Source organism: Trematomus bernacchii, unplaced genomic scaffold (assembly GCF_902827165.1).
Source record: "Trematomus bernacchii unplaced genomic scaffold, fTreBer1.1, whole genome shotgun sequence".
Lineage (NCBI taxonomy): Eukaryota > Metazoa > Chordata > Actinopteri > Perciformes > Nototheniidae > Trematomus > Trematomus bernacchii.
The window spans coordinates 37,501-62,760 of NW_022987792.1; the positions used below are offsets into that span (position 1 = coordinate 37,501).

Here is a 25,260-nt window from a genome sequence, read left to right on the forward strand (position 1 = left end):
GAGGCAGAGAAATCAAACTTTGGAGATAAAATGGTTTACTAACTAACTTCTGGAGGGGGTTAGAGTCTCTGTAGGGAGGAGGGAGGAGGTGATGATGGAGGGGAGGAGATAGGAGGAGATGGGGGGTGGAGTCTATCCTTTTGGAGCCGTGTGCTGCTGCAGGAGGGAGGAGATGGCGCTGGATTCGGTCACCTCTTCAGGGAGGGAACCCTCCAGATCTCTGATGGACGGGTCGGCGCCGGAGCTCAGCAGCAGATCCACGATCTCTGCAAACTCACAGGCCGACGCTGAGAGGAGGAGAGGAGGAAATAAAGGAGGGGTTATTATAATAGTAATAATAGTTGGATTTATATAGCGCCTTCCAAGGACACTTTACAATAGGGGGAACGAAAAGGAAACACAAAAAGGAAACACGAACAGGGACGAGAGAATAAGAAGATGAATACACCTAAGGCTGGAGAGTAGAACACAAGCAAAACACAATATAAGATATTTAACATAGAAAATAAAACCAGAGACACTACATACTGATATACACCTGAACATCAACAGGAGAGGACTCTTTAAAGTAGAGACACTACATACTGATATACACCTGAACATCAGCAGGAGAGGACTCTTTAAAGTAGAGACACTACACACTGATATACACCTGAACATCAGCAGGAGAGGACTCTTTAAAGTAGAGACACTACATACTGATATACACCTGGTCATCAGCAGGAGAGGACTCTTTAAAGTAGAGACACTACATACTGATATACACCTGAACATCAGCAGGAGAGGACTCTTTAAAGTAGAGACACTACACACTGATATACACCTGAACATCAGCAGGAGAGGACTCTTTAAAGTAGAGACACTACATACTGATATACACCTGGTCATCAGCAGGAGAGGACTCTTTAAAGTAGAGACACTACATACTGATATACACCTGGTCATCAGCAGGAGAGGACTCTTTAAAGTAGAGACACTACATACTGATATACACCTGGTCATCAGCAGGAGAGGACTCTTTAAAGTAGAGACACTACATACTGATATACACCTGGTCATCAGCAGGAGAGGACTCTTTAAAGTAGAGACACTACATACTGATATACACCTGAACATCAGCAGGAGAGGACTCTTTAAAGTAGAGACACTACATACTGATATACACCTGAACATCAGCAGGAGAGGACTCTTTAAAGTAGAGACACTACATACTGATATACACCTGAACATCAGCAGGAGAGGACTCTTTAAAGTAGAGACACTACATACTGATATACACCTGAACATCAGCAGGAGAGAACTCTTTAAAGTAGAGACACTACATACTGATATACACCTGAACATCAGCAGGAGAGAACTCTTTAAAGTAGAGACACTACATACTGATATACACCTGAACATCAGCAGGAGAGGACTCTTTAAAGTAGAGACACTACATACTGATATACACCTGAACATCAGCAGGAGAGAACTCTTTAAAGTAGAGACACTACATACTGATATACACCTGAACATCAACAGGAGAGGACTCTTTAAAGTAGAGACACTACATACTGATATACACCTGAACATCAGCAGGAGAGGACTCTTTAAAGTAGAGACACTACATACTGATATACACCTGAACATCAGCAGGAGAGGACTCTTTAAAGTAGAGACACTACATACTGATATACACCTGAACATCAGCAGGAGAGGACTCTTTAAAGTAGAGACACTACATACTGATATACACCTGAACATCAGCAGGAGAGGACTCTTTAAAGTAGAGACACTACATACTGATATACACCTGAACATCAGCAGGAGAGGACTCTTTAAAGTAGAGACACTACATACTGATATACACCTGAACAGCAGCATAAGGCCCCTCTTAACCCCCCTATCCCTATTAAAGACCATACTGTTCAACAAATCCTCGCATCAGCAACATTTAAAGCGACGCACGTCAATAACATCCGTCTTCACATAATGACGTAGCCTTTAGTGTAAGTGCAGTCGGATTCTCTAAGCAGCACAGTTGTTGTTTCCTAAGTCCTGATGAATCCTCCTTTCCATGCCCTCATGACATTTTCCAGTGTAGGTTAAGGAAAAGCGCTCAAGAGAAATACAAAGGACTTCATCTATTTGTCTGATTTGTTATTGCTCTCACTTCTCATCTGTATAAAGTGTTAATATGAAAGTGTGACGCCTCCCTGCAGCTCATTAGTTCCTGTCAGGATGTTGTGAGCAGCTTCAGTGAACGATCCTCCTCTTCATACTGCACAGCGCTGCAGTTAATGAAAAGCCCATCTCCAGCCGGCTCTGACACCACTGGACCCCAGATCCTCTGAACGCTTCATTTCTGCCCCATTGGCAATTTGTGCCCCGCTAAAAGGGTCTTCTCTTCCTCTCTATCAGGGGGGGGGGTTGCACTTTCTTAACCCAGTTAGCAGGTCTTTGCTTCCCGATGCACCTCACCCCCCCCCCCATCTCCCTCATCTCCCCCTCATCAGAATCAGAATCCCATTATTTGTGCCACAGAGGGGGAATGTACATTGTTACAGCAGAACAGAGCCAAAGACAGCTTCATGTCCCTAAAGCATGCATACAAAAAGATACAAAAATAATAAAAATTACACAATTTACAAACTACACATCTTCTGAAGATTTAGCAGCCAGGTATATATTGCACAGTTATTAACGATATATATATATATTGCACATATTGCACATATTTGGTGTTTAACAACAAGGGGTGTTATAGTCTGAGTGCTCCTCTCTTAAAGGGCCGGCGCCATGATCGCTGATGTCAGCAGCCGCCTGATTGACAGCCGGGCTTTTTAACCTCCAGCCCAGGGATGTGTGTGTGTTTGTGTGTGTGTGTGTATGTGTGTGTGAGAGATATGATGATACATCGGAATGCATGTGTGTGTGTATTAGGGAGTGTGTGTGTGCATGATTGGCAGGAGAGTATCAAACACTTATCTTTCAGCAGAGTCAGACTAACAAAGCTTGGCATATTTTAGGCTTATTTTTAACACACTTGCAAGACTCTTTTTGGCCCGGTGTGTGTGTGTGTGTGTGTGTGTGTGTGTGTGTGTGTGTGTGTGTGTGTGTGTGTGTGTGTGTGTGTGTGTGTGTGTGTGTGTGTGAGAGAGAGAGAGAGAGATATGATGCCACAATGCAAGTGAGTAAGAAAGTGTGTGTCCATGAACAGCAGGAGAGAATCAAACACTATTTCTCAGCAGCTTCAGATTAACAAAGCTTGGCTTCGTTTGCCAGCCATGCCTGCAATCCTCTAAACACTATTTTATTTAGCTGGTGTGTGTGTGTGTGTTTGTGTGTGACATCTCATGATACATCGGAATGCATGCAAGTGTGTAAGCGAGTGTGTGTGCATGAATAGCAGGAGGTGTGTGAGTATCAAACACTACACGAATCCATCTCAGCAGGATCAGACTAACAAAGCTTGGCTTATTTTCCCAGCTATCCTCCTCTTGTTGCTCTAAACACTATTTTATTTAGCAAGCAGTGTGTTGGTGTGTGTGTGTGTGTGTGTGTGTGTGTGTGTGTGTGTGTGTGTGTGTGTGTGTGTGTGTGTGTGTGTGTGTGTGTGTGTGTGTGTGTGTGTGTGTGTGCGCGCACGTGCCGGGTGTCTGGCCTGGGCCTTGAGCTGTAAAAAGTGTCCGGCCCTCGGGGAGCCGTAGAGGAAGGAGAACAATTTATGGTGAGCAGTAAACCCTCCATTAATCAATGCAGCCGCGTGGCCCTGTGCAAAGAGTGAGAGAGAGGGATGAGAGAGAGAGAGAGAGAGAGAGGGATGAGTGAGAGAGAGAGGGATGAGAGAGAGAGAGGGATGAGAGAGAGAGAGGGAGAGCAGGATGAGAGAGAGAGAGGGAGAGCAGGATGAGAGAGAGAGAGGGATGAGAGAGAGAGAGAGAGAGACTTCATCGCTTATGTTTATCAGTCATCTTTTTATGCCCCATCCTCAAGTGTGTGTGTGTGTGGAGATATTCCCGGTGGGTGATGCCCACACTGACGCCACCAAGCAAGGGGAACAGATGGTGCAGCCACACACACACACACACACACACACACACACACACACACACACACACACACACACACACACACACACACACACACACACACACACACACACACACACACACACACACACACACACACACACACACACACACACACACACACACACACACACACACACACAGGACGGGGGACACGCCCCTCTGGGAGGAGTGTGTGTTGGGGCACGAGAGGGTCAGGGGAGTCTGAGGACCTGTGCTGATTTCCTCTGGGAGATGCCGATTATCACACACACACACACACACACACACACACACACACACACACACACACACACACACACACACACACACACACACACACACACACACACACACACACACACACACACACACACACACACACACACACACACACACACACACACACACACACACACACACACACACACACACACACACACACACACACACACACACACACACACACACACACACACACACACACACACACGAATGGAGCGGGGATAGATGAAAATATTTCAGAAATATCTTGGGTAAAAACAAGAAGCTGTGTGAGAAGAGAGAACACGCACTATAATGAAGTCAGTGTGTGAACAAATATCACACACTGACAGTAAGTTTACTACATTAAGGACCATAGAGAAGAGTAAGAGAGGCCTTCTTACCGTAATGTAGCGCCGTCTGTCCTTCATTATCCTGCCAGACACAAAACAACTCTTATTAAAATCACATAAACAAAATATTTACTGTGAGAAAAATGAATTTACTCGACGATGAAATCTGCAAATTATGAGACGATGAGATATAGATAGCCCTATACTGCTTTTTTGGGGTTTCCCTCTCCTGTAAAGAGTGTGTTATATAGGTTTTAGTGCATGTTAATGGTCTGCAAAGGCAAACAAACCTGTGTTCTCTCCAGAGGGAGTTTTCATTTACTAAATATTGAGCTCAGTGTGATTTCTATATTGTAGATTTTGTCCATTTTGCTAAATTATGCAGCCCTAAATTCATTTAAAAGGGTTATTCTTTCTTTTAATCACGGAGGCTGTGTGACCCTAACACAAAAAAGGTGTCAGAGAATATTATTCGTGATATTTCTGTGTATTTGTGTGTGTGGGTTAAAGATGAAACTTGGGGTCAAGGGTTCAATAGAAGAGGTATAACTCTTGTTAGAACTGTGGATTGGGGACAGGGATGGGGTAGTGTGTGTGTGTGTGTGTGTGTGTGTGTGTGTGTGTGTGTGTGTGTGTGTGTGTGTGTGTGTGTGTGTGTGTGTGTGTGTGTAGGTATAATAAGACACAATATATGACAGGCTTCATCAGCAGGACTCAGCTCTTAATCACTGCCTTTGCACCTCATAATGATGATAAATGGTCAAACTGTTGCCTCAGAACAAGAGCCCAGCGGCCTCCAACGCTCACAGACAGATTAAAATCCAGCGGACGCTCTTACACGTCCTCAAGTGCCGAATAAAAAAGTAAAATTATTCATTAGTCTCTCCACGGTTCACCCTCTCCTGCAGCTTTCTGTTTTGGGTTTCTTCCTCTACCCTTATTCAATTGACTGGTACAGGAATGAGTCCTTAATCCTGGAAATAGGTCAGCATTTAAGCACTTCCTGTTCCCTCTTCAATGTTTTGGGGATTTTAGCCTGAAACAAGTGAAGTCGTGTGACCGTGCTGAAGTTCTTTTATAGCCCAACATTAACCACCTTTAGCTTAGCGGTGGTGACGTGAAGTCATGTGACCGTGCTGTAGTTCCTTTATAGCCCAACATTAGCCACCTTTAGCTTAGCAGTGGTGACGTGAAGTCATGTGACCGTGCTGTAGTTCCTTTATAGCCCAACATTAGCCACCTTTAGCTTAGCGGTGGGGACGTGAAGTCATGTGACCGTGCTGTAGTTCTTTTATAGCCCAACATTAGCCACCTTTAGCTTAGCGGTGGTGACGTGAAGTCATGTGACCGTGCTGTAGTTCCTTTATAGCCCAACATTAACCGCCTTTAGCTTAGCGGTGGGGACGTGAAGTCATGTGACCGTGCTGTAGTTCCTTTATAGCCCAACATTAGCCACCTTTAGCTTAGCGGTGGGGACGTGAAGTCATGTGACCGTGCTGTAGTTCCTTTACAGCCCAACATTAGCCTCCTTTAGCTTAGCGGTGGTGACGTGAAGTCATGTGACCGTGATGTGGTTCCTTTATAGCCCAACATTAGCCACCTTTAGCTTAGCGGTGGGGACGTGAAGTCATGTGACCGTGCTGTAGTTCCTTTATAGCCCAACATTAACCGCCTTTAGCTTAGCGGTGGGGACGTGAAGTCATGTGACCGTGCTGTAGTTCTTTTATAGCCCAACATTAGCTTAGCGGTGGTGACGTGAAGTCATGTGACCGTGCTGTAGTTCCTTTATAGCCCAACATTAACCGCCTTTAGCTTAGCGGTGGGGACGTGAAGTCATGTGACCGTGCTGTAGTTCCTTTATAGCCCAACATTAGCCACCTTTAGCTTAGCGGTGGTGATGTGAAGTCATGTGACCGTGCTGTAGTTCCTTTATAGCCCAACATTAACCGCCTTTAGCTTAGCGGTGGGGACGTGAAGTCATGTGACCGTGCTGTAGTTCCTTTACAGCCCAACATTAGCCTCCTTTAGCTTAGCGGTGGTGACGTGAAGTCATGTGACCGTGCTGTGGTTCCTTTATAGCCCAACATTAGCCACCTTTAGCTTAGCGGTGGGGACGTGAAGTCATGTGACCGTGCTGTAGTTCCTTTATAGCCCAACATTAACCGCCTTTAGCTTAGCGGTGGGGACGTGAAGTCATGTGACCGTGCTGTAGTTCCTTTACAGCCCAACATTAGCCTCCTTTAGCTTAGCGGTGGTGACGTGAAGTCATGTGACCGTGCTGTAGTTCCTTTATAGCCCAACAATAGCCACCTTTAGCTTAGCGGTGGGGACGTGAAGTCATGTGACCGTGCTGTAGTTCCTTTATAGCCCAACATTAACCGCCTTTAGCTTAGCGGTGGGGACGTGAAGTCATGTGACCGTGCTGTAGTTCTTTTATAGCCCAACATTAGCCACCTTTAGCTTAGCGGTGGTGACGTGAAGTCATGTGACCGTGCTGTAGTTCCTTTATAGCCCAACATTAACCGCCTTTAGCTTAGCGGTGGGGACGTGAAGTCATGTGACCGTGCTGTAGTTCCTTTATAGCCCAACATTAGCCACCTTTAGCTTAGCGGTGGGGACGTGAAGTCATGTGACCGTGCTGTGGTTCCTTTATAGCCCAACATTAGCCACCTTTAGCTTAGCGGTGGGGACGTGAAGTCATGTGACCGTGCTGTAGTTCCTTTATAGCCCAACATTAACCGCCTTTAGCTTAGCGGTGGGGACGTGAAGTCATGTGACCGTGCTGTAGTTCTTTTATAGCCCAACATTAGCTTAGCGGTGGTGACGTGAAGTCATGTGACCGTGCTGTAGTTCCTTTATAGCCCAACATTAACCGCCTTTAGCTTAGCGGTGGGGACGTGAAGTCATGTGACCGTGCTGTAGTTCCTTTATAGCCCAACATTAGCCACCTTTAGCTTAGCGGTGGTGATGTGAAGTCATGTGACCGTGCTGTAGTTCCTTTATAGCCCAACATTAACCGCCTTTAGCTTAGCGGTGGGGACGTGAAGTCATATGACCGTGCTGTAGTTCCTTTACAGCCCAACATTAGCCTCCTTTAGCTTAGCGGTGGTGACGTGAAGTCATGTGACCGTGCTGTGGTTCCTTTATAGCCCAACATTAGCCACCTTTAGCTTAGCGGTGGGGACGTGAAGTCATGTGACCGTGCTGTAGTTCCTTTATAGCCCAACATTAACCGCCTTTAGCTTAGCGGTGGGGACGTGAAGTCATGTGACCGTGCTGTAGTTCCTTTACAGCCCAACATTAGCCTCCTTTAGCTTAGCGGTGGTGACGTGAAGTCGTGTGACCGTGCTGAAGTTCTTTTATAGCCCAACATTAGCCTCCTTTAGCTTAGCGGTGGTGACGTGAAGTCATGTGACCGTGCTGTAGTTCCTTTATAGCCCAACAATAGCCACCTTTAGCTTAGCGGTGGGGACGTGAAGTCATGTGACCGTGCTGTAGTTCCTTTATAGCCCAACATTAACCGCCTTTAGCTTAGCGGTGGGGACGTGAAGTCATGTGACCGTGCTGTAGTTCTTTTATAGCCCAACATTAGCCACCTTTAGCTTAGCGGTGGTGACGTGAAGTCATGTGACCGTGCTGTAGTTCCTTTATAGCCCAACATTAACCGCCTTTAGCTTAGCGGTGGGGACGTGAAGTCATGTGACCGTGCTGTAGTTCCTTTATAGCCCAACATTAGCCACATTTAGCTTAGCGGTGGGGACGTGAAGTCATGTGACCGTACTGTGGTTCCTTTATAGCCCAACATTAGCCACCTTTAGCTTAGCGGTGGGGACGTGAAGTCATGTGACCGTACTGTGGTTCCTTTATAGCCCAACATTAGCCACCTTTAGCTTAGCGGTGGTGACGTGAAGTCATGTGACCGTGCTGTAGTTCCTTTATAGCCCAACATTAGCCACCTTTAGCTTAGCGGTGGTGACGTGAAGTCATGTGACTGTGCTGTAGTTCCTTTATAGCCCAACATTAGCCACCTTTAGCTTAGCGGTGGTGACGTGAAGTCATGTGACCGTGCTGTAGTTCCTTTATAGCCCAACATTAGGGTTTTACTTCAGAGGTAGTGGTGTTAATATGTGGAGATTATCCTGCTGAACTAAACGTGTAATTATCATAAAAGATTGTTTTTACATTACTTTCTGAAATATTACAAAATCTGGTAGGAAAATCACATTGAACCAGGGAGATGCTGCCTTCAGGGTCCACTGCAGCAGTATACGTTATGAAGTTAATAATCCATTTTTGAAGCCAACATTTTAAGTATTCTTAGCATTTTCTTTTAGTCTGTCTTTCTATTTTTTGGCATTCATTGGATTCAGAAGAGGACCACTCTATTCTTCCTCTTCTCACCTAACTCGCCTTTCTTTTCCCCACCGTCACCTCTCTCCGTCTCCACCTTCCTCCCTCTCTTCCTCTTCCTCTTTCCTCTTCTCTCTCTCTCTCTCTCCTCTCTCTCCTCCCTCTCTCTCCTCCCTCTCTCTTCCCTCTCTCTCTCTCTCTCTTCCCTCTCTCTCCCTCCCTCTCTCTCTCTCTCTTCCCTCTCTCTCCTCCCTCTCTCTTCCCTCTCTCTTCCCTCTCCCTCTCTCTCCTCCCTCTCTCTTCCCTCTCTCCTCCTCCTCCCTCTCTGTGCAGAGTGATCCTATTGTTGTGTCTCCCTCTCAGGGGCAGCACTTCAGGGACCTGCTGATTGGATTAGAGCTTTCTATTCCCCGCGGGCGGATCACGGAGCACAGATGCAAATCGCCGGCAGCGTGGAAAGCGTGGCGTAGTTAAACTGGAACAACAAAGCTGTCTGTCTGCGAGTCAAAGCCAACCTGTGATGTGTTCAGGACGTCAAGTCTGTCTCTATCAGTGAGGGGGAGCGGCGAGCTTTACTGAGAAATAAAAAGGAGATCTGACATATGGAGGACAAACATACTCTGTTATTTCCTGCATAGCTCTCTGACACACACACACACTCACACGCTAGCACACACACACACACACACACACACACACACACACACGCTAGCACACACACAAACACACACACACACACAAACACACGCTAGCACACACACAAACACACACACACACACACACAAACACACGCTAGCACACACACAAACACACACACAAACACACGCTAGCACACACACAAACACACGCTCACACACACACACACTAGCACACACACGCTCACACACACACACTGAGTGACAGATGTTTGCAGCCGGGGGCCAAGTGAAAGACCTTGATGCACATAAATACATACAGTTATAATTAAAGTGTAAAGGGTTTAAGCCTTAATCTGCAGCCAGCGCTAATCTGCAGTTCGTTGTTCAACAGCCACACACACACACACACACACACACACACACACACACACACACACACACAACACACACACACACACAACACCACACACACACACACACACACACACACACACACACACACACACACACACACACACACACACACACACACACACACACACACACACACACACACACACACACACACACACACACACACACACACACACACACACACACACACACACACACACACACACACACACACACCTTTCATTTTACATTCCTTTGCAATTTATTTACACTTTTTTATGTTTCTGGCTCTTTAAATACTTTTAAATGTTCACTCACATAAAAAAGAAAAACACGATTTCTACCCTTTTGTTTTAATTGATTACATTTTTGTACCTGCACTCCAAGAAAATAGTTGTATACAGTATATGTTGCCTGAACACGTGCATGTTTGTGAGGATATATATTGCTGTGTGTGTGTGTGTGTGTGTGTGTGTGTGTGTCTACATGCTTCCTGTATGTTCCTGTGAGGGGTCAGCGTCCTCTCAGCGTTCCCTAATGCCTCCTCCGTCCAGGACGCAGCCTTGATGGAATCACAGGAAATTGGATTGTCTTCCATTTGCTTTGGAAGAGACACCCTACCTCCCCCTCTGCACTCCCACTATACTCTCCCACAATACCTGCACTCACCCCCCACTCCTCTCTCTCTCTGGTGCACCCCTGTTCCCATCCCATTACGAAAGGCATGTCGCAAAAACCCCTGCTTTTACATGTCATCCAAAGTTTCCCCTTGCGGTGCAGAAACGCCGGCAGCACGTCAGCAGAGTGCTCAATAAAGCCCTGCTGCACAATACCAGAGATCCACAGAGTCTCCCTCTAATGGGGCGCAGCAATATGCTTAGGAGCAGCACGGATGGGGAGGGATCTATTAGTACAATTGCAGTTTTGCTGATTTTGAGTCACGCCGATCTATCATTTGTACCAGGCAGACGAAGTGAAGCAAGATGGATGGAGGAGAGAGACGGCAGATCAAAGGATGGAGGAAGATATGAGCTCAGGGTCTTCTTTCTGTACTAAATAATACTGTCACTATAGTCCTTAGAATTGGTAAGAAGAGAGAGGAAACTGAGACAAATGATTGTGTGTTTACATGTGTGTCTTTTTCAGTCAGGTTTCCTAACAAAGTGCAGAGCCAGACGAAGGCCAACCGAGATCAGGAGAGCTTTGATCAGCTCATCCTGACATGAACAAGCAGAGACCTCACAACGAATCACGGCAGCAGTTTGGGCCGAAACTAAAAACAAAAACATTACCACTGTGAAAAACTCATACAAACGCATATGCATTACAAAGACAAGTCTACACAAGTCTTAAAGTGCAATAACAGATATTTTGACACAATTCTTCTAAAAGTTCAGAACATGGCGGGGAGTGGACGTCATTAAGGAAGACAGGTTCAGGTCGATATTAGTATTCAGTGGCTCTACTGTGACATGCTTCACGTTCAACAATGAAAAACTGCGTTGCACAAGCTCACTGAGATTCAGACTGTGGGGAGGTGTGAGCAGTAGCCGACTTGGACAGACATTCAAAGCTCTAGGATCAAATACAACATGTTCTGTAAGTCAGTTTGTCTGCAGAGAACACACGACTAAATGTCAGAAATGTCACCAAGAATACTAGACCTGAGCCGTTTATAGAAGCAGTCAGAGCGAGGATCAAAAGTGTTTCAGAGGCAGAAACTGATCTGAGTGAGGAACAGAAAGAGGACTCAGAGGTCCTTTGAGTTGATCTGCACTCAGAGAACAGGGATTCAGTTCGTCTGAGAGAGAGAGAGAGAGAGAGAGGGGGTTAAAGGTCGGATAAATACACCGCTGGATTTGGAGATTCTGCAACAGGGGAGACTGAAGAAAGCACAGTGTGTGTGTGTGTGTGTGTGTGTGTGTGTGTTTCCATGTTGTGATAGCATGCAAATACGACTGACAGTGGTCTGTTGTAGGGTACATGTGGGATAATCAAGCACATTTTCTTTCTTATGTGCTATGACTTAATCCCCGTCTTTTAATAACAGATGTTTTATCTGGAAATACAAACTACTTTTAAAAGGTGCTTTAATGTAATATCATATCATTGGCATAGTAATTTACATACACAATACATCGGTGTAACAAACAGGACATGATGCATGGAGATGACCAAACTCCTTAATTACACCACACGACAAAACGTGAGCAGTGAAACACGTCAAGCGGTAGAAGATATCATATTCATTATTTTACCAATTTTCCCAAATAAGCAAACAGTGACCTTTGACCATGGCGTCAGAGTGGATGTTTGTGCGAATCCTGAACAATTAGCAGGACCTACAACCCGAAAACAAAAGGCACAAAAATAACTTTAAACGAATGTGGACGTTCTGAGCTGCAATTCTCCTAAAGACCAATTACTGTCCGATCGTGTCCATTTGAAGTTACACAAATCACACGTTTTATTATAACATTTACCCATGAATCCTTGTGAGATCATGTACCAGTTCTAAATCAATGCACACCATCCATCACTACAAACTAGGCCGCTACAGTACGGCGTCATATTATTTGTATCAGCTTATTGTTAGCATCTTGAAAAGGTTTGTTCATACATGACTCAAATGTAAGTATCTTCATTTTATAAACATGTGGAGAACTTTTTTTAACAACCATAATATCCCCAACTCTTCCTTAAACGTATTTTTCCCGTCTCATCTTTGTGTCTCAGCAAACTTTCTCTTCCTCTCCCCCCTTTTTCTCCCCCTTGTTCTCCCCCTGACAGCAACATTAAACAAGTGGGGAAAAATGGACAAGCAATTATGATTTATGATCAATGCATGCAGCAGCTGCCGACTTTTATAATGACAGTGGTTGGGGGGAGGGGAGTGTGTGTGTGTGTGTGCGTGTGCATGTGCGTGTGCGTGTGTGTGTGTGTGTCTGAATCGATAGGCGGCTGGGATCATTGCTATGCAGATTCTAGCAGATAGCATTATGATGAGCAGGTGCCATTAATCAGAAAGCAGAGCCCAGATGTGAGTGAGATGGAGGAGAGGAACGCTCTTCATCTGTAACCTGAGTCTGAACATAAAGCACTTTTTAAAATATGTATCACTCATACTGCCTGTGCTGCAGCACCTATTTTCACCCTCTGTCTGAAACCAGGGTCTGGTATTTGTGTTATGTACCATACTGTGTGAGAGTAGGAATAAGACTAACCTGTAAATATAAAGCCCCACCAAATGCACTTTTCATAATGTTACTGTAAGTCTGGTTTTGATCACAAAACTGAAAATGCTCCATGTGGACCAACAAGAAAGAGTTTAAGATCTACTAACATCGATCGATTTAACGTAACCAGCCAAAACCGTGAAGGTAGGAGATCAAAACCTGTGTTATTGTGCACTCAGAAAGACTTGCATGTCATTACAACTAAATGATAATGATGGAAATAATGATTTGTAAGAAATGCAGAATTAAAATCCTTACATCATACATGAAATCAGACCTGTGCTGTGTGTGTGTGTGTGTGTGTGTGTGTGTGTGTGTGTGTGTGTGTTGGGATGCCCCCCTGTTAAAAGGATCTGCAGCTCGGCCTCTCTAATTGAATCTGGGTCTCCTCTCCTCTAACCTTCCTCTCGGTGTGTGAGCCACGGTCAAATTAACCCGACGTCCTTCACACCTCCTGGGAGCGTCCTTCAGGTGACCCCCGCCCCACCCCTTTCTCCTCACACCCATCACTAACATCACTGTGTGGAGGGAAACCCTGGATGAAACACAGGTCCAGATCTAAAGGGGGGTCCCACATGGGTACTTTGTTAATTGTAATAACTGTTAATTGCTATTTAAGTTTGAATTGACGTCGCTTTGCCGTAATGAAGCCTTTCAAACCTGGAGAATACACTTGTGCCATTCTACAATATCACATTCTAGCACATATCACAATACCATATACTCCTTTTAGAACCACCTCAGATAAGGTTCAAAGATGGCTAAGGCGATACTGAAATGTGGAGTAAAAACCCTGTGCGTCACTCTTTAGTGTCCCCTGGTCTCCCAGCTGTGTGCGTCACTCTTTAGTGTCCCCTGGTCTCCCAGCTGTGTGCGTCACTCTTTAGTGTCCCCTGGTCTCTCAGTTGTGTGCGTCACTCTTTAGTGTCCCCTGGTCTCCCAGCTGTGTGCGTCACTCTTTAGTGTCCCCTGGTCTCCCAGCTGTGTGCGTCACTCTTTAGTGTCCCCTGGTCTCCCAGCTGTGTGCGTCACTCTTTAGTGTCCCCTGGTCTCCCAGCTGTGTGCGTCACTCTTTAGTGTCCCCTGGTCTCCCAGCTGTGTGCGTCACTCTTTAGTGTCCCCTGGTCTCCCAGCTGTGTGCGTCACTCTTTAGTGTCCCCTGGTCTCCCAGCTGTGTGCGTAACTCTTTAGTGTCCCCTGGTCTCCCAGCTGTGTGCGTCACTCTTTAGTGTCCCCTGGTCTCCCAGCTGTGTGCGTCACTCTTTAGTGTCCCCTGGTCTCCCAGCTGTGTGCGTCACTCTTTAGTGTCCCCTGGTCTCCCAGCTGTGTGCGTCACTCTTTAGTGTCCCCTGGTCTCCCAGCTGTGTGCGTCACTCTTTAGTGTCCCCTGGTCTCCCAGCTGTGTGCGTCACTCTTTAGTGTCCCCTGGTCTCCCAGCTGTGTGCGTCACTCTTTAGTGTCCCCTGGTCTCCCAGCTGTGTGCATCACTCTTTAGTGTCCCCTGGTCTCCCAGCTGTGTGCGTCACTCTTTAGTGTCCCCTGGTCTCCCAGCTGTGTGCGTCACTCTTTAGTGTCCCCTGGTCTCCCAGCTTCTTCAGCGTTTGGTTTCTGCAGCTTTTAGTAAACGCGGCGCATGTCTCCTCAAGTTGCTGAGTGTTCTCTAAACGCTGCACGTGTTGTCAAGTTGCTGGAGATGTTTCTTCAAGTGGAACATTTGTTTTCATATCTGCATTGTTTCTGGAGCTACAGTGTGTTTCGGGCCGTTGACAAGCTCACTCAAATGTGAGATGAAGCAAGGACAGCTATTTGAAGAAGAATAGAATACTAATAAAGGACTGTCTTATCTAAAGCCAGTTGAGTAGCAATGTGTTGTCTCTATGAAACCTGATGTACTTATATGATTCTGGTTTCTTCAAGTTTGTATCTTCCTGGTTGAATGCACTTGTAAGTCGCTTTGGATAAAAGCGTCAGCTAAATGAAATGTAATGTTGAAACACAATACAAGGGAACAAAGCATTCAACAAACATTTAGCATACGACAAATCTCTGCCCACAATATCCTGATTTACTTGCATTTCAGATAGAGGCGTTATAGAGTCGTACAATTCAGTAGAAACACAGTTATGTTGTCAAGCGGCTTTCATTTTGCAAAGGTGTTTCCCCGCCAAACAGCTCCTAGAGCAAAGGGTTCAAGAAGCTTCATCTGACAAATCTCTGCACACAACATCCAGATTTTCCTGCATTTCACAACAGACAAAAGCGACCTCTCTGTTTCTCTGGGTCTCCCCCCCCCCTCTCCTCTCCCCCCCCCCTCCCCTCTCCTCTCCTCTCCCCCCCCCCCCCTCCCCTCCCCATGTCGCTGTTTGCTTGTTCCCGCGGGACACCTTAGCCTCCATTACAGCCATCAGAGAGGAGGATGAGGTTGAGACTGAGAATTAACATCGCCCTGTCCTCCTGCGGCTCATCGATGATGTTTAAAAAGAAATATATGAAATAAATAAATACATAGAGTGTAATATGAAAATCAATGGTGGGGGGGGGGCTGCGGCGAGGCATGGGGAGCGAGGGACTCATAAAGCTGAGTACTGCGGGAGAGTGATGGAAGGGAAAACACTTACTTTGTTTATTCTCTCTCCTCACCCCCTCCCCTCTCCGTCTGAATCCAACTCCCCCCCCTCTCCCTCTCCCCCCCCCCCCCCCTCTCTGTCTGAAACACTCGAGGACAGCTTTAATGCTCCTGACAATTTATGTGGACGGTTAAGAACGATGGAAATCAAATAGTTGAGTGTAGGCAAGGCCCAGTGAGTGGCCAATAAGAAAGAAACAACAGCTGATGATGGCAGAGAGGACTGTTACCTGCTGAATGGCTCTTTAGGCCGCACTATTACTGTCAAGTCTCCGGCTCTCTTCTGAGTGCTCATATTATAGATTCATAACCGTACCCGTGTCCGATTGGCCCTTTTAACACAGAGCCGCAACAGCTCTCGTTTCATCGAGTCCGGCTAATGTGCAGCAAGTACTAAATATGATGCTGTAAGAGCGGGTTACGGTGCGGCGGATAAAACGTCAAACAGTGTGTGTGCTGGGTTTTATGTGTGTGTTTCATACGTTCAGATTCCTCTACTTAAAGGGGGACGTAGTAGTGTGGTCTTTCTAAAGAACATTGGAGTAATCACTATTTTTATCAATATAATACATGTATTCTGTACAAATAAGTATATCTAAGATCCAGAGAAGATCCAGGGAACATTCAGGGAAGATCCAGGGAAGATTTAGGAAGACCCATGTTTGATCCAGGGAAGATCTAGAGAAAAGTTAAGGAGGGTCTAGGGAAGATCCTTGAAAAACACAATTTCTTGAGTTTTGACCATTTTAAGTCTTTTAAAAGTATGTGTTTTTTTTATAAATGTTTACATGGACTGCCCCCCCCCCCCCCCCCCCCCCCCCCCCCACTGGACGCTGCACTAGGTCAGAAACCAGAGGAGACTGTGAGGTCCACCGTAGACGGACCACTTTTGGACAAAATGTCCTCTCCGTTAAAGGCAGCTCTTTGTGGAACAGCCTCTCAGCTGAGATACGGGATTGTCCCATTCTCAATAGCTTCAAAGGTCAACTCAGAGAATGGTTGAGAAACAAACAGACGTGCGATCACCGCTAAATGCACTTTAACACAGGGGTATCTCCTCTTGCACTTAATATGTCGTTGCTGCTATAGTGTAATACTTGTGTGTGCTGCTCTTGCTCTTTTACATATCATGTATTTATTTTGTTGCTATGTTTACAAATGTCATGTTCTTATATGTTGTATGTGACGGGACTACGGAGGGAAATTAGCTCAAAGCTAAAATCCGGCATATTTACACTACAGCATTATTTGTCTAAAGTGTTCATTAATGTGCATTGTCCCTGTTCACATAAACGATTAAATGAAATGAAACTAGGGAAGAAACAGGGTTGATCCAGGGAAGATCTAGTGAATATCAATTGTTCTGGACCCTCAATTGTTACACGAGTAGAACCGAGTGTGGAGAGTTTGTGCCGGACTGGAGTAGATCCTAAAAGAAGCAGCTCTATGAACTGAATGCATTGATTTGGAATCTTCTCTCTTAAAGCAGATCTGTTGAGAAACCGTAGAGAAAACAACATGACAAGACACGGATGTTCTTATTCTGTGAATTCAATAAAAAGGCAAATAAAGATTTGAAAATATGATAAAATACTGACATAAAGCCATTGTGCTGATTGATTTGTAAGATAGTCAATAACATCCTAATACGCTCAGAGAGGTGAGAGGGAGACACACCATGGTACAACCTGAATCAAACCATCTCTCCTTTCATCATTCTTTATTCTACATTTCTATTCTTTGACTGCTTACTTTCCCACCTTCCCTTTTGTAAAGACCCTATATATTCTGGGGGATAGGTTGCACAATTACACACACACACACACACACACACACACACACACACACAATTATGACGAATCTGGCTGGATATTTGTTATGACTGGCCTGACCGAGCCATTAGTTATCGGAGGCAGTGCTGGGAAAGGGGAGGGATACAAACGTGTAATAATGCCTCCACCATGGAATTTCAATCAACCACCATGGTGTGTGTGTGTGTGTGTGTGTGTGTGTGTGTGTGTGTGTGTGTGTGTGTGTGTGTGTGTGTGTAGGTCCACAGCAGAGGACGACATCAGGCTGAGCTTGATTTCAGAAAGCTGTAGCGCTGCATTATTCCCACAATAAAGTTTGATGTATTTAATTTTTGCTGAATGCTGAGACTTCAATATGAAATGTCATAAATATTGAAACGGGTTTACTACGCTTGCCTGTGAAAAATGAGCATGAACAGATGCTAATGTTTGATTTGTGAGGCTGGGATTTGGCAGAAACAGAGAATAACTTATTTAGGAAAAGTCCTTTTTCTTTTGGGAAAGAGCTGCGTTGGTAATTGCACCTTTCTATATTTCTACAGCGGTCTGATGATTGATATATTTTCTCCATTTATTTAACACGCAGTCCATCTGCAAACCTCCATAGAAACCCCCAATCATAGCAAGATAAACACGTGTGTACATTTGAACAAACTGCTAGTGATTTATGATGATTCATCCATTAGTCTACTGATGGAAAACAAATCTGAAAATAGGTTTGCTAAATGCATCGTTTGAGTCATTCATGAAACATTCAATATCTTCGGGTTTTAGACGGTTGGATGAATAAACTGAGCAAAATAAACCTGATGTTTAAAAGGCGATAAGACGAAACAAATGACAGATTGATGGATATGCTAGATTGGTATTGGTTGTAGCCCAAACTGGTAACTAAAACTACCTGGAAACCAACTGGGAGATCGTTTTAACAAGTGGTTTCATGCCTTTAGTTGTAGGTGCAATATGACTGAGCGCCTTGCAGCTGCATGTGTGACACAGACTGAATTGCAAAGTTTAGCAACAGAAGGACCCTGGAAGAGGGAAGAGGGAAGAGGGCAAAGGGCAATTCAAATTTTGCAGACTTTCACAAAATGTTTTCTCTGAAAGTCCCCAAAATATATATAAAAGTCTTCATGCGCTTTGACCAGAATCAGAATCACACGAACTGTCACACTGCAGGATTACCCAAAATGTCATATTTGAATACGTTTGTTATTTAACGGTATTCAACTTTTTTTGTATAGATAATTTAAATGTGTGTATTGTTTGATTGAGACTTGTGATCAATGTCGGTCTGTTCACGCACATTAGGGAAACAACTTTGTGTTGAAGATACTGTATTTAAAGGTACTGTATATTCGGCCCTTTGTAGTGCGATGTGACAGGACCACACACACACACACACACACACACACACACACACACACACACACACACACACACACACACACACACACACACACACACACACACACACACACACACACACACACACACACACCACACACACACACACACACACACACACACACACACACACACACACACACACACACACACACACACACACACACACACACACACACACACACACACACACACACACACACACACACACACACACACACACACACACACACAGCTTGTTGGTGGCCCTGCCGCGCGGTGCAGTCAGATATTTATTACTATTGATCCTCTGGTCGTGGCTGCAGACTTTTGTTCTGCCGGCTCGAGGCTCTGACCTCAATTAAGTTATGAATTTCTATCTGATAGACTGAGCGCGACCACGCTGGATTAATTAGAGTTAGAATTAGCGGTGCTGCGAGTGTCCCCCCCCCCCCCCCACCACTGCCTCATGGATCAAGTTGTTTTAATACAAAGTGGAGGCGTGGGAGGGATGGGGTGAGGGGGACGGGGGAGTGATGAGGAGAGAGGGAGACAGACGGAGAAAAGGCAAAGAAAGAGTCGAAGTAAACTTCAGAGCACCATGTTTAATTACGTCTAAATGCAAAGTAGCTGCGTTACAAAGGGGCTTCAGTCATGGAGTGTCAATTCAAGTTAATGAAGTTGATTTTTTTTAAATAGTTGTTATTTGCAAACCTACATACTGGGGAATAAAATACTTTAAAACCATAAAATAAAAAAGTGAAAAAATTGATAAAAATATTTTAAAAGGAAACAATTACATATTAATAATAATAGCAAATAAAAAATAACAAATACAACACATTTTTAAATATAACTTAAACATTAAAATAGTAAAAAGGCATGGTGTGTCAATTCACGTTAATACTTTCAAAGTTGATTTTTTAAATAAATGTTAGTTGCAAACCTATGTACCCGGAAAAATAGCTTAAAAATCCAAAATAAACCATTGAAAAAAATATTTAAAAAAGAGAAAAAATAATAATACAAATGTTTACAAATTATAATATTTTACTTAAACATTAAAACGAAAAAAAAAAGTAAAAGTTTATCTTTTAAAATAGTTGTTAGTTGCAACCCTAGATATACCGGAATAATATACTTTCAAAATATATACACATTTAATAAAAAAATTCTAAAATGTAATTAAAAAAGAGCTTTGTTTTAACAATACTGTCAACTTTAGATACCAGAAAAATAATTTAAAAAATAGAAAACATTTGAAAATAACAGAATAAGACTATTAATAATAAAAATAGATAATAAAAAAATATGACAAATTATAAAATTGAACTTAAACATTAAAACGTAAAAAACATGAGTGGAGTAAAATGATGCTGTTTAAATCCTGCGCTCTCCACTCACCTGCTTTAGTGTGTGTGTGTGTGTGTGTGTGTGTGTGTGTGTGTGTGTGTGTGTGTGTGTGTGTGTGTGTGTGTGTGTGTGTGTGTGTGTGTGTGTGTGTGTGTGTGTGTGTGTGTGTTAACCTGACGCTCACCTGTCCTCCCTAATCCCCCCCCCCCCCCACCCCCCACCCTCTAATCACACAGACGTTGTTTGACTCAAGCTGTTTGTCTGCAGCTCCTCTGAAACCTGAAGCCTCCTTTAACTCTTCCGGTTCCCATGAATCCATCCCAAGACCCTGTAGTGTGTCTGAGGGTCAAAGGGGGGTCAAATGGGGGGGGGGGGGGGGGGTACACCTGTGTGTGTGTGTGGGATTACAACGTCTGGATGGAGGATGACCACAGGAGGGGCGGACAAACACACTCCTAGACCGAGGGAACAATCGTTAACTCCTAAAACAATTAACAAATACTTTTTAACAAAGACTGTGGAAGAAGTACTCAGATCGTGTACTTGAGTAAGAGTAGAAGTACTCAGATCTTGTAATTGAGTAAAAGTAGAAGTACTCAGATCTTGAACCTGAGTAAAAGTAGAAGTACTCAGATCTTGTACTTGAGTAAAAGTAGAAGTACTCAGATCTTGTAATTGAGTAAAAGTAGAAGTACTCAGATCTTGAACCTGAGTAAAAGTAGAAGTACTCAGATCTTGTAATTGAGTAAAAGTAGAAGTACTCAGATCTTGAACCTGAGTAAAAGTAGAAGTACTCAGATCTTGCACTTGAGTAAAAGTAGAAGTACTCAGATCTTATACTTCAGTAAAGTAGAAGTACTCAGATCTTGCACTTGAGTAAAAGTAGAAGTACTCAGATCTTGTACTTCAGTAAAAGTAGAAGTACTCAGATCTTATACTTGAGTAAAAGTAGAAGTACTCAGATCTTATACTTAAGTAAAAGTAGAAGTACTCAGATCTTGTACTTGAGTAAAAGTAGAAGTACTCAGATCTTGTACTTGAGTAAAAGTAGAAGTACTCAGATCTTGTACTTGAGTAAAAGTAGAAGTACTCAGATCTTGTACCTGAGTAAAAGTAGAAGTACTCAGATCTTGAACCTGAGTAAAAGTAGAAGTACTCAGATCTTGAACCTGAGTAAAAGTAGAAGTACTCAGATCTTGAACCTGAGTAAAAGTAGAAGTACTCAGATCTTGAACCTGAGTAAAAGTAGAAGTACTCAGATCTTGTACCTGAGTAAAAGTAGAAGTACTCAGATCTTGAACCTGAGTAAAAGTAGAAGTACTCAGATCTTGTAATTGAGTAAAAGTAGAAGTACTCAGATCTTGAACCTGAGTAAAAGTAGAAGTACTCAGATCTTGTACTTGAGTAAAAGTAGAAGTACTCAGATCTTGAACCTGAGTAAAAGTAGAAGTACTCAGATCTTGTACCTGAGTAAAAGTAGAAGTACTCAGATCTTGAACCTGAGTAAAAGTAGAAGTACTCAGATCTTGAACCTGAGTAAAAGTAGAAGTACTCAGATCTTGAAATTGAGTAAAAGTAGAAGTACTCAGATCTTGTACCTGAGTAAAAGTAGAAGTACTCAGATCTTGAACCTGAGTAAAAGTAGAAGTACTCAGATCTTGTACCTGAGTAAAAGTAGAAGTACCAGAGTGTAGGAATACTCCGTTACGAGTGAAAGTCCTGCATTCAAAATGTTACTCAAGTAAAAGTATCAGCATCACCGGTTCTGGCCCAAAAATACTCGGCACATAACCGCCGGCATAACAGCGAACTGCCAATTTACACTTTGCTTTTATTAAATATACTCTCAGAAAAAGTCTCAGAAAACATCAGGAGTTTCATGAGAGCTGGGAAAGATCCACCTGCTGAAGAAGATCATGTGATCTGATCCAAAGCTCTAAAAAAGCAACTAAACTAACGGTGTTATTTACAAATACAAAACTATTATTATTCCATTAAATCAATCGCGTTTTTATCGGCCTTGAAGTGCTGAAAAGCTGGAGATTCTTCTAACATTATTTGCACTTTTCACGCGCAGCATCGGAACCAACTCCTCCTACAGATTTCATCCGATTGACTCAAAATGTGGTCAGTACCATCAGAAGACCTTGAGGATCAAACGTTTTTTAAAGCATTATAGTACATGGAACGGTCTCGCCGAGCTCTTAAAAACCTCGTTGTGCTTTCACCTGCAAGTCTGACATTTAGTACACATATGGAACATGGTGAGACGCACAAAAAAGCCAATTGGAAGCATTTCGTAAACCCAACAGGAAGTCTGACGTTTTTAATTGTGTGTGCAACTTATGGCCATTTTTGGCACTTTTCCTGGCAGCATCGGACCCAACTCCGCCAACAGTTTTGGTCAGTACCATCTTAAGACCTTGAGAATCAAATGTTATTTAAAGCTTTAAAGTCAATGGAACGCTTTCGCCGTGATGTGGAGGCAAAAAAACCCGCTTGAAACAACTTTAATTAAGATTGGATCTCATCAGAGAGCGAAAAATGACCTTTTATACCCATAAAATACTAAAAGTCTGATGTCTCACCCTATTTATAACAATTCTTATAGATGAACACTTAACCCTAATGAGTCTGTGCTGGTGGGGGGGGGGGTGTGTTCACTGCTGTCATGATATGAAGGAATGTCCTAAACTTAAGCCTCATTAATGCTCTTAAATTAATTCTAGCACAGAATATAAATCCAGTGTTTAAGCCTTAATTTCCATTATTACACTAAGTGAGCGTTTCTCTCATCTTTTCCCACAGTTTGTGCCCCAGTTTCTCTGTGTATTAGCTAAAGGGGGCAGTGATACGGAGAGGGGGGGGCTTAATAAATGCACAGTAACAATTGGCAACACACACACACACACACACACTCTTTGTAGTCCCTGCAGCCTTGATCCCGGATTAACTATCAAACGGCCCTTTAATGCAGGTTACCAGGGGTTTGAGAACAATTCACTAAAAACAATCAGTTGATTAATTTTAAACGATTTTCCTCGTTTGCCGAGCAAAAAATAATAATAATACTTTTTGTTTTAACTCTCAAAAGGCCCCCTCCCTTTTTTAATCAACAAATTAAGCATAAATCACGTTTGATCTTTATTTACTGGTTGGTAGAGGTCAGGAGAGATTACTGCTTCGCTCTGAATGTCTACACACACACACACACACACACACACACACACACACACACACACACACACACACACACACACACACACACACCACACACACACACACACACACACACACACACACACACACACACACACACACACACACACACACACACACACACACACACACACACACACACACACACACACACACACACACACACACACACACACACACACACACACACACAAGGTTGTGTACTATAAACAATCAAATCTATACATAAACACAATTCTGTTAATGCTTTTTTATGGACATTTTGTATAAATGCACGAGTCTCCCTCCACCTTAAAGCTTTGCCTCCTTACATCACTGTCAAAAGTTAGAAAGTATATGTATTTCAGTAAAATGTTAGTACTTCGACTTTACTAGAGTATTTGTTTTTTATTCTACACTATACTTCTACTCTACAACAATTCAGAGGGAAACTTTTTTATACAATTTATATTTTACAAATTAAGTAACTTAACAGATATAGATTATTTATATATATTTTTTTTCTTTTGTGGACACTGGTCTCTCTAGGAACAGAAGTTATTCATTTACTTCATTTCATGTGGCCCCAGAAGAGCTTGCAAAGATTATAATATGTTTATTATACGGTTACATTGCGATTTACAGGAGCACGTTGCCCATAAACTACATGTCCCACAATGCATCTCAAATTGGACTTTTTTTTCAAAATGTCACTTATTCTTTCTGATTTTGACTTTTTCTCCAGAATGTGGCTTTTCTTCTTTAAAGGTCCCATGTCATGCTTTTCTGGTTATCACCCGTCCCCTTGTGTGTTATGAAGGTTTTTCTGCATGTAAACGGTCTGCAGAGTCACAAACCCTCAAAGTACACCCTGTAGGGAGTAAAACTCTAACACAGAAAAGACCTGTCTATGCTGCCCCAGAACGCCTCTTTGGACATTTATCTTTTTCCATTGTTTTCTTCTTGGGTATAGTGACGTATTTCGGGTATAGTGACGTTACGTTACGTCCGCGGAGCCGTTACGTTTGGACCAATCGGCGGACTTCCTCACACACACACACTCAGCGGGACGTTGCGAGGAGCGAGCTGTGGGTGTGTGTGTGTGCCCAGGCTGAGTTTCGCTGTCTCGCAGACGGCCACTGGGCTCACAGGGAGGGGGGGGGCTCCAACAAGCCGTTTAGGACAGAGAGTGAATACACATACTATACAGAGATGCTGTATGAGAAACCAATGTGAGTTTGGAAAATTGCACAATATACATTTATTCTAGTCGACCTCAACAATGGAATTATGATCAGTAGAAATGGCCATGACATGGGACCTTTAAATCATTTTGTGACATTCTCACTGAAGAGACTTGCAATTATTTTCCCTAGACTTCTGCTTTGAGACGTAGTTAATTATGAAGTTATTACCCTATCTGATAATAATCCAATGCAGAGGCAATCATGTAATATAATACATTATTTGATATATATTAAATATATATGTATATTTATATAGTCTTATATATAAAACTGGCCCAAACTTATTTTCTTTTCTTTATAATGACAACACTTTTTAAACTTTGGCTGTGTATCGATTGTCAAATATAAAGATTTTT

At 43.4% G+C, this 25,260-nt stretch overlaps 1 protein-coding gene across 1 annotated transcript in view; it reads right to left on the bottom strand.

The window, feature by feature from the left end:
- Positions 1-25,260, bottom strand: part of acbd6 (acyl-CoA binding domain containing 6) — a 52,149-nt gene that overhangs the window by 1,255 nt on the left and 25,634 nt on the right. Inside the window, exons 7-8 of the mRNA XM_034149796.1 lie at positions 4,718-4,748; positions 1-287 (exon numbers count right to left, since the gene is read on the bottom strand). The exon at positions 1-287 is cut by the window's left edge and continues 1,255 nt beyond it. Of these exons, the coding sequence (XP_034005687.1) occupies positions 133-287; positions 4,718-4,748 (186 nt within the window). The 3' untranslated portion in view covers positions 1-132. The remainder of the gene's footprint in view (positions 288-4,717; positions 4,749-25,260) is intronic.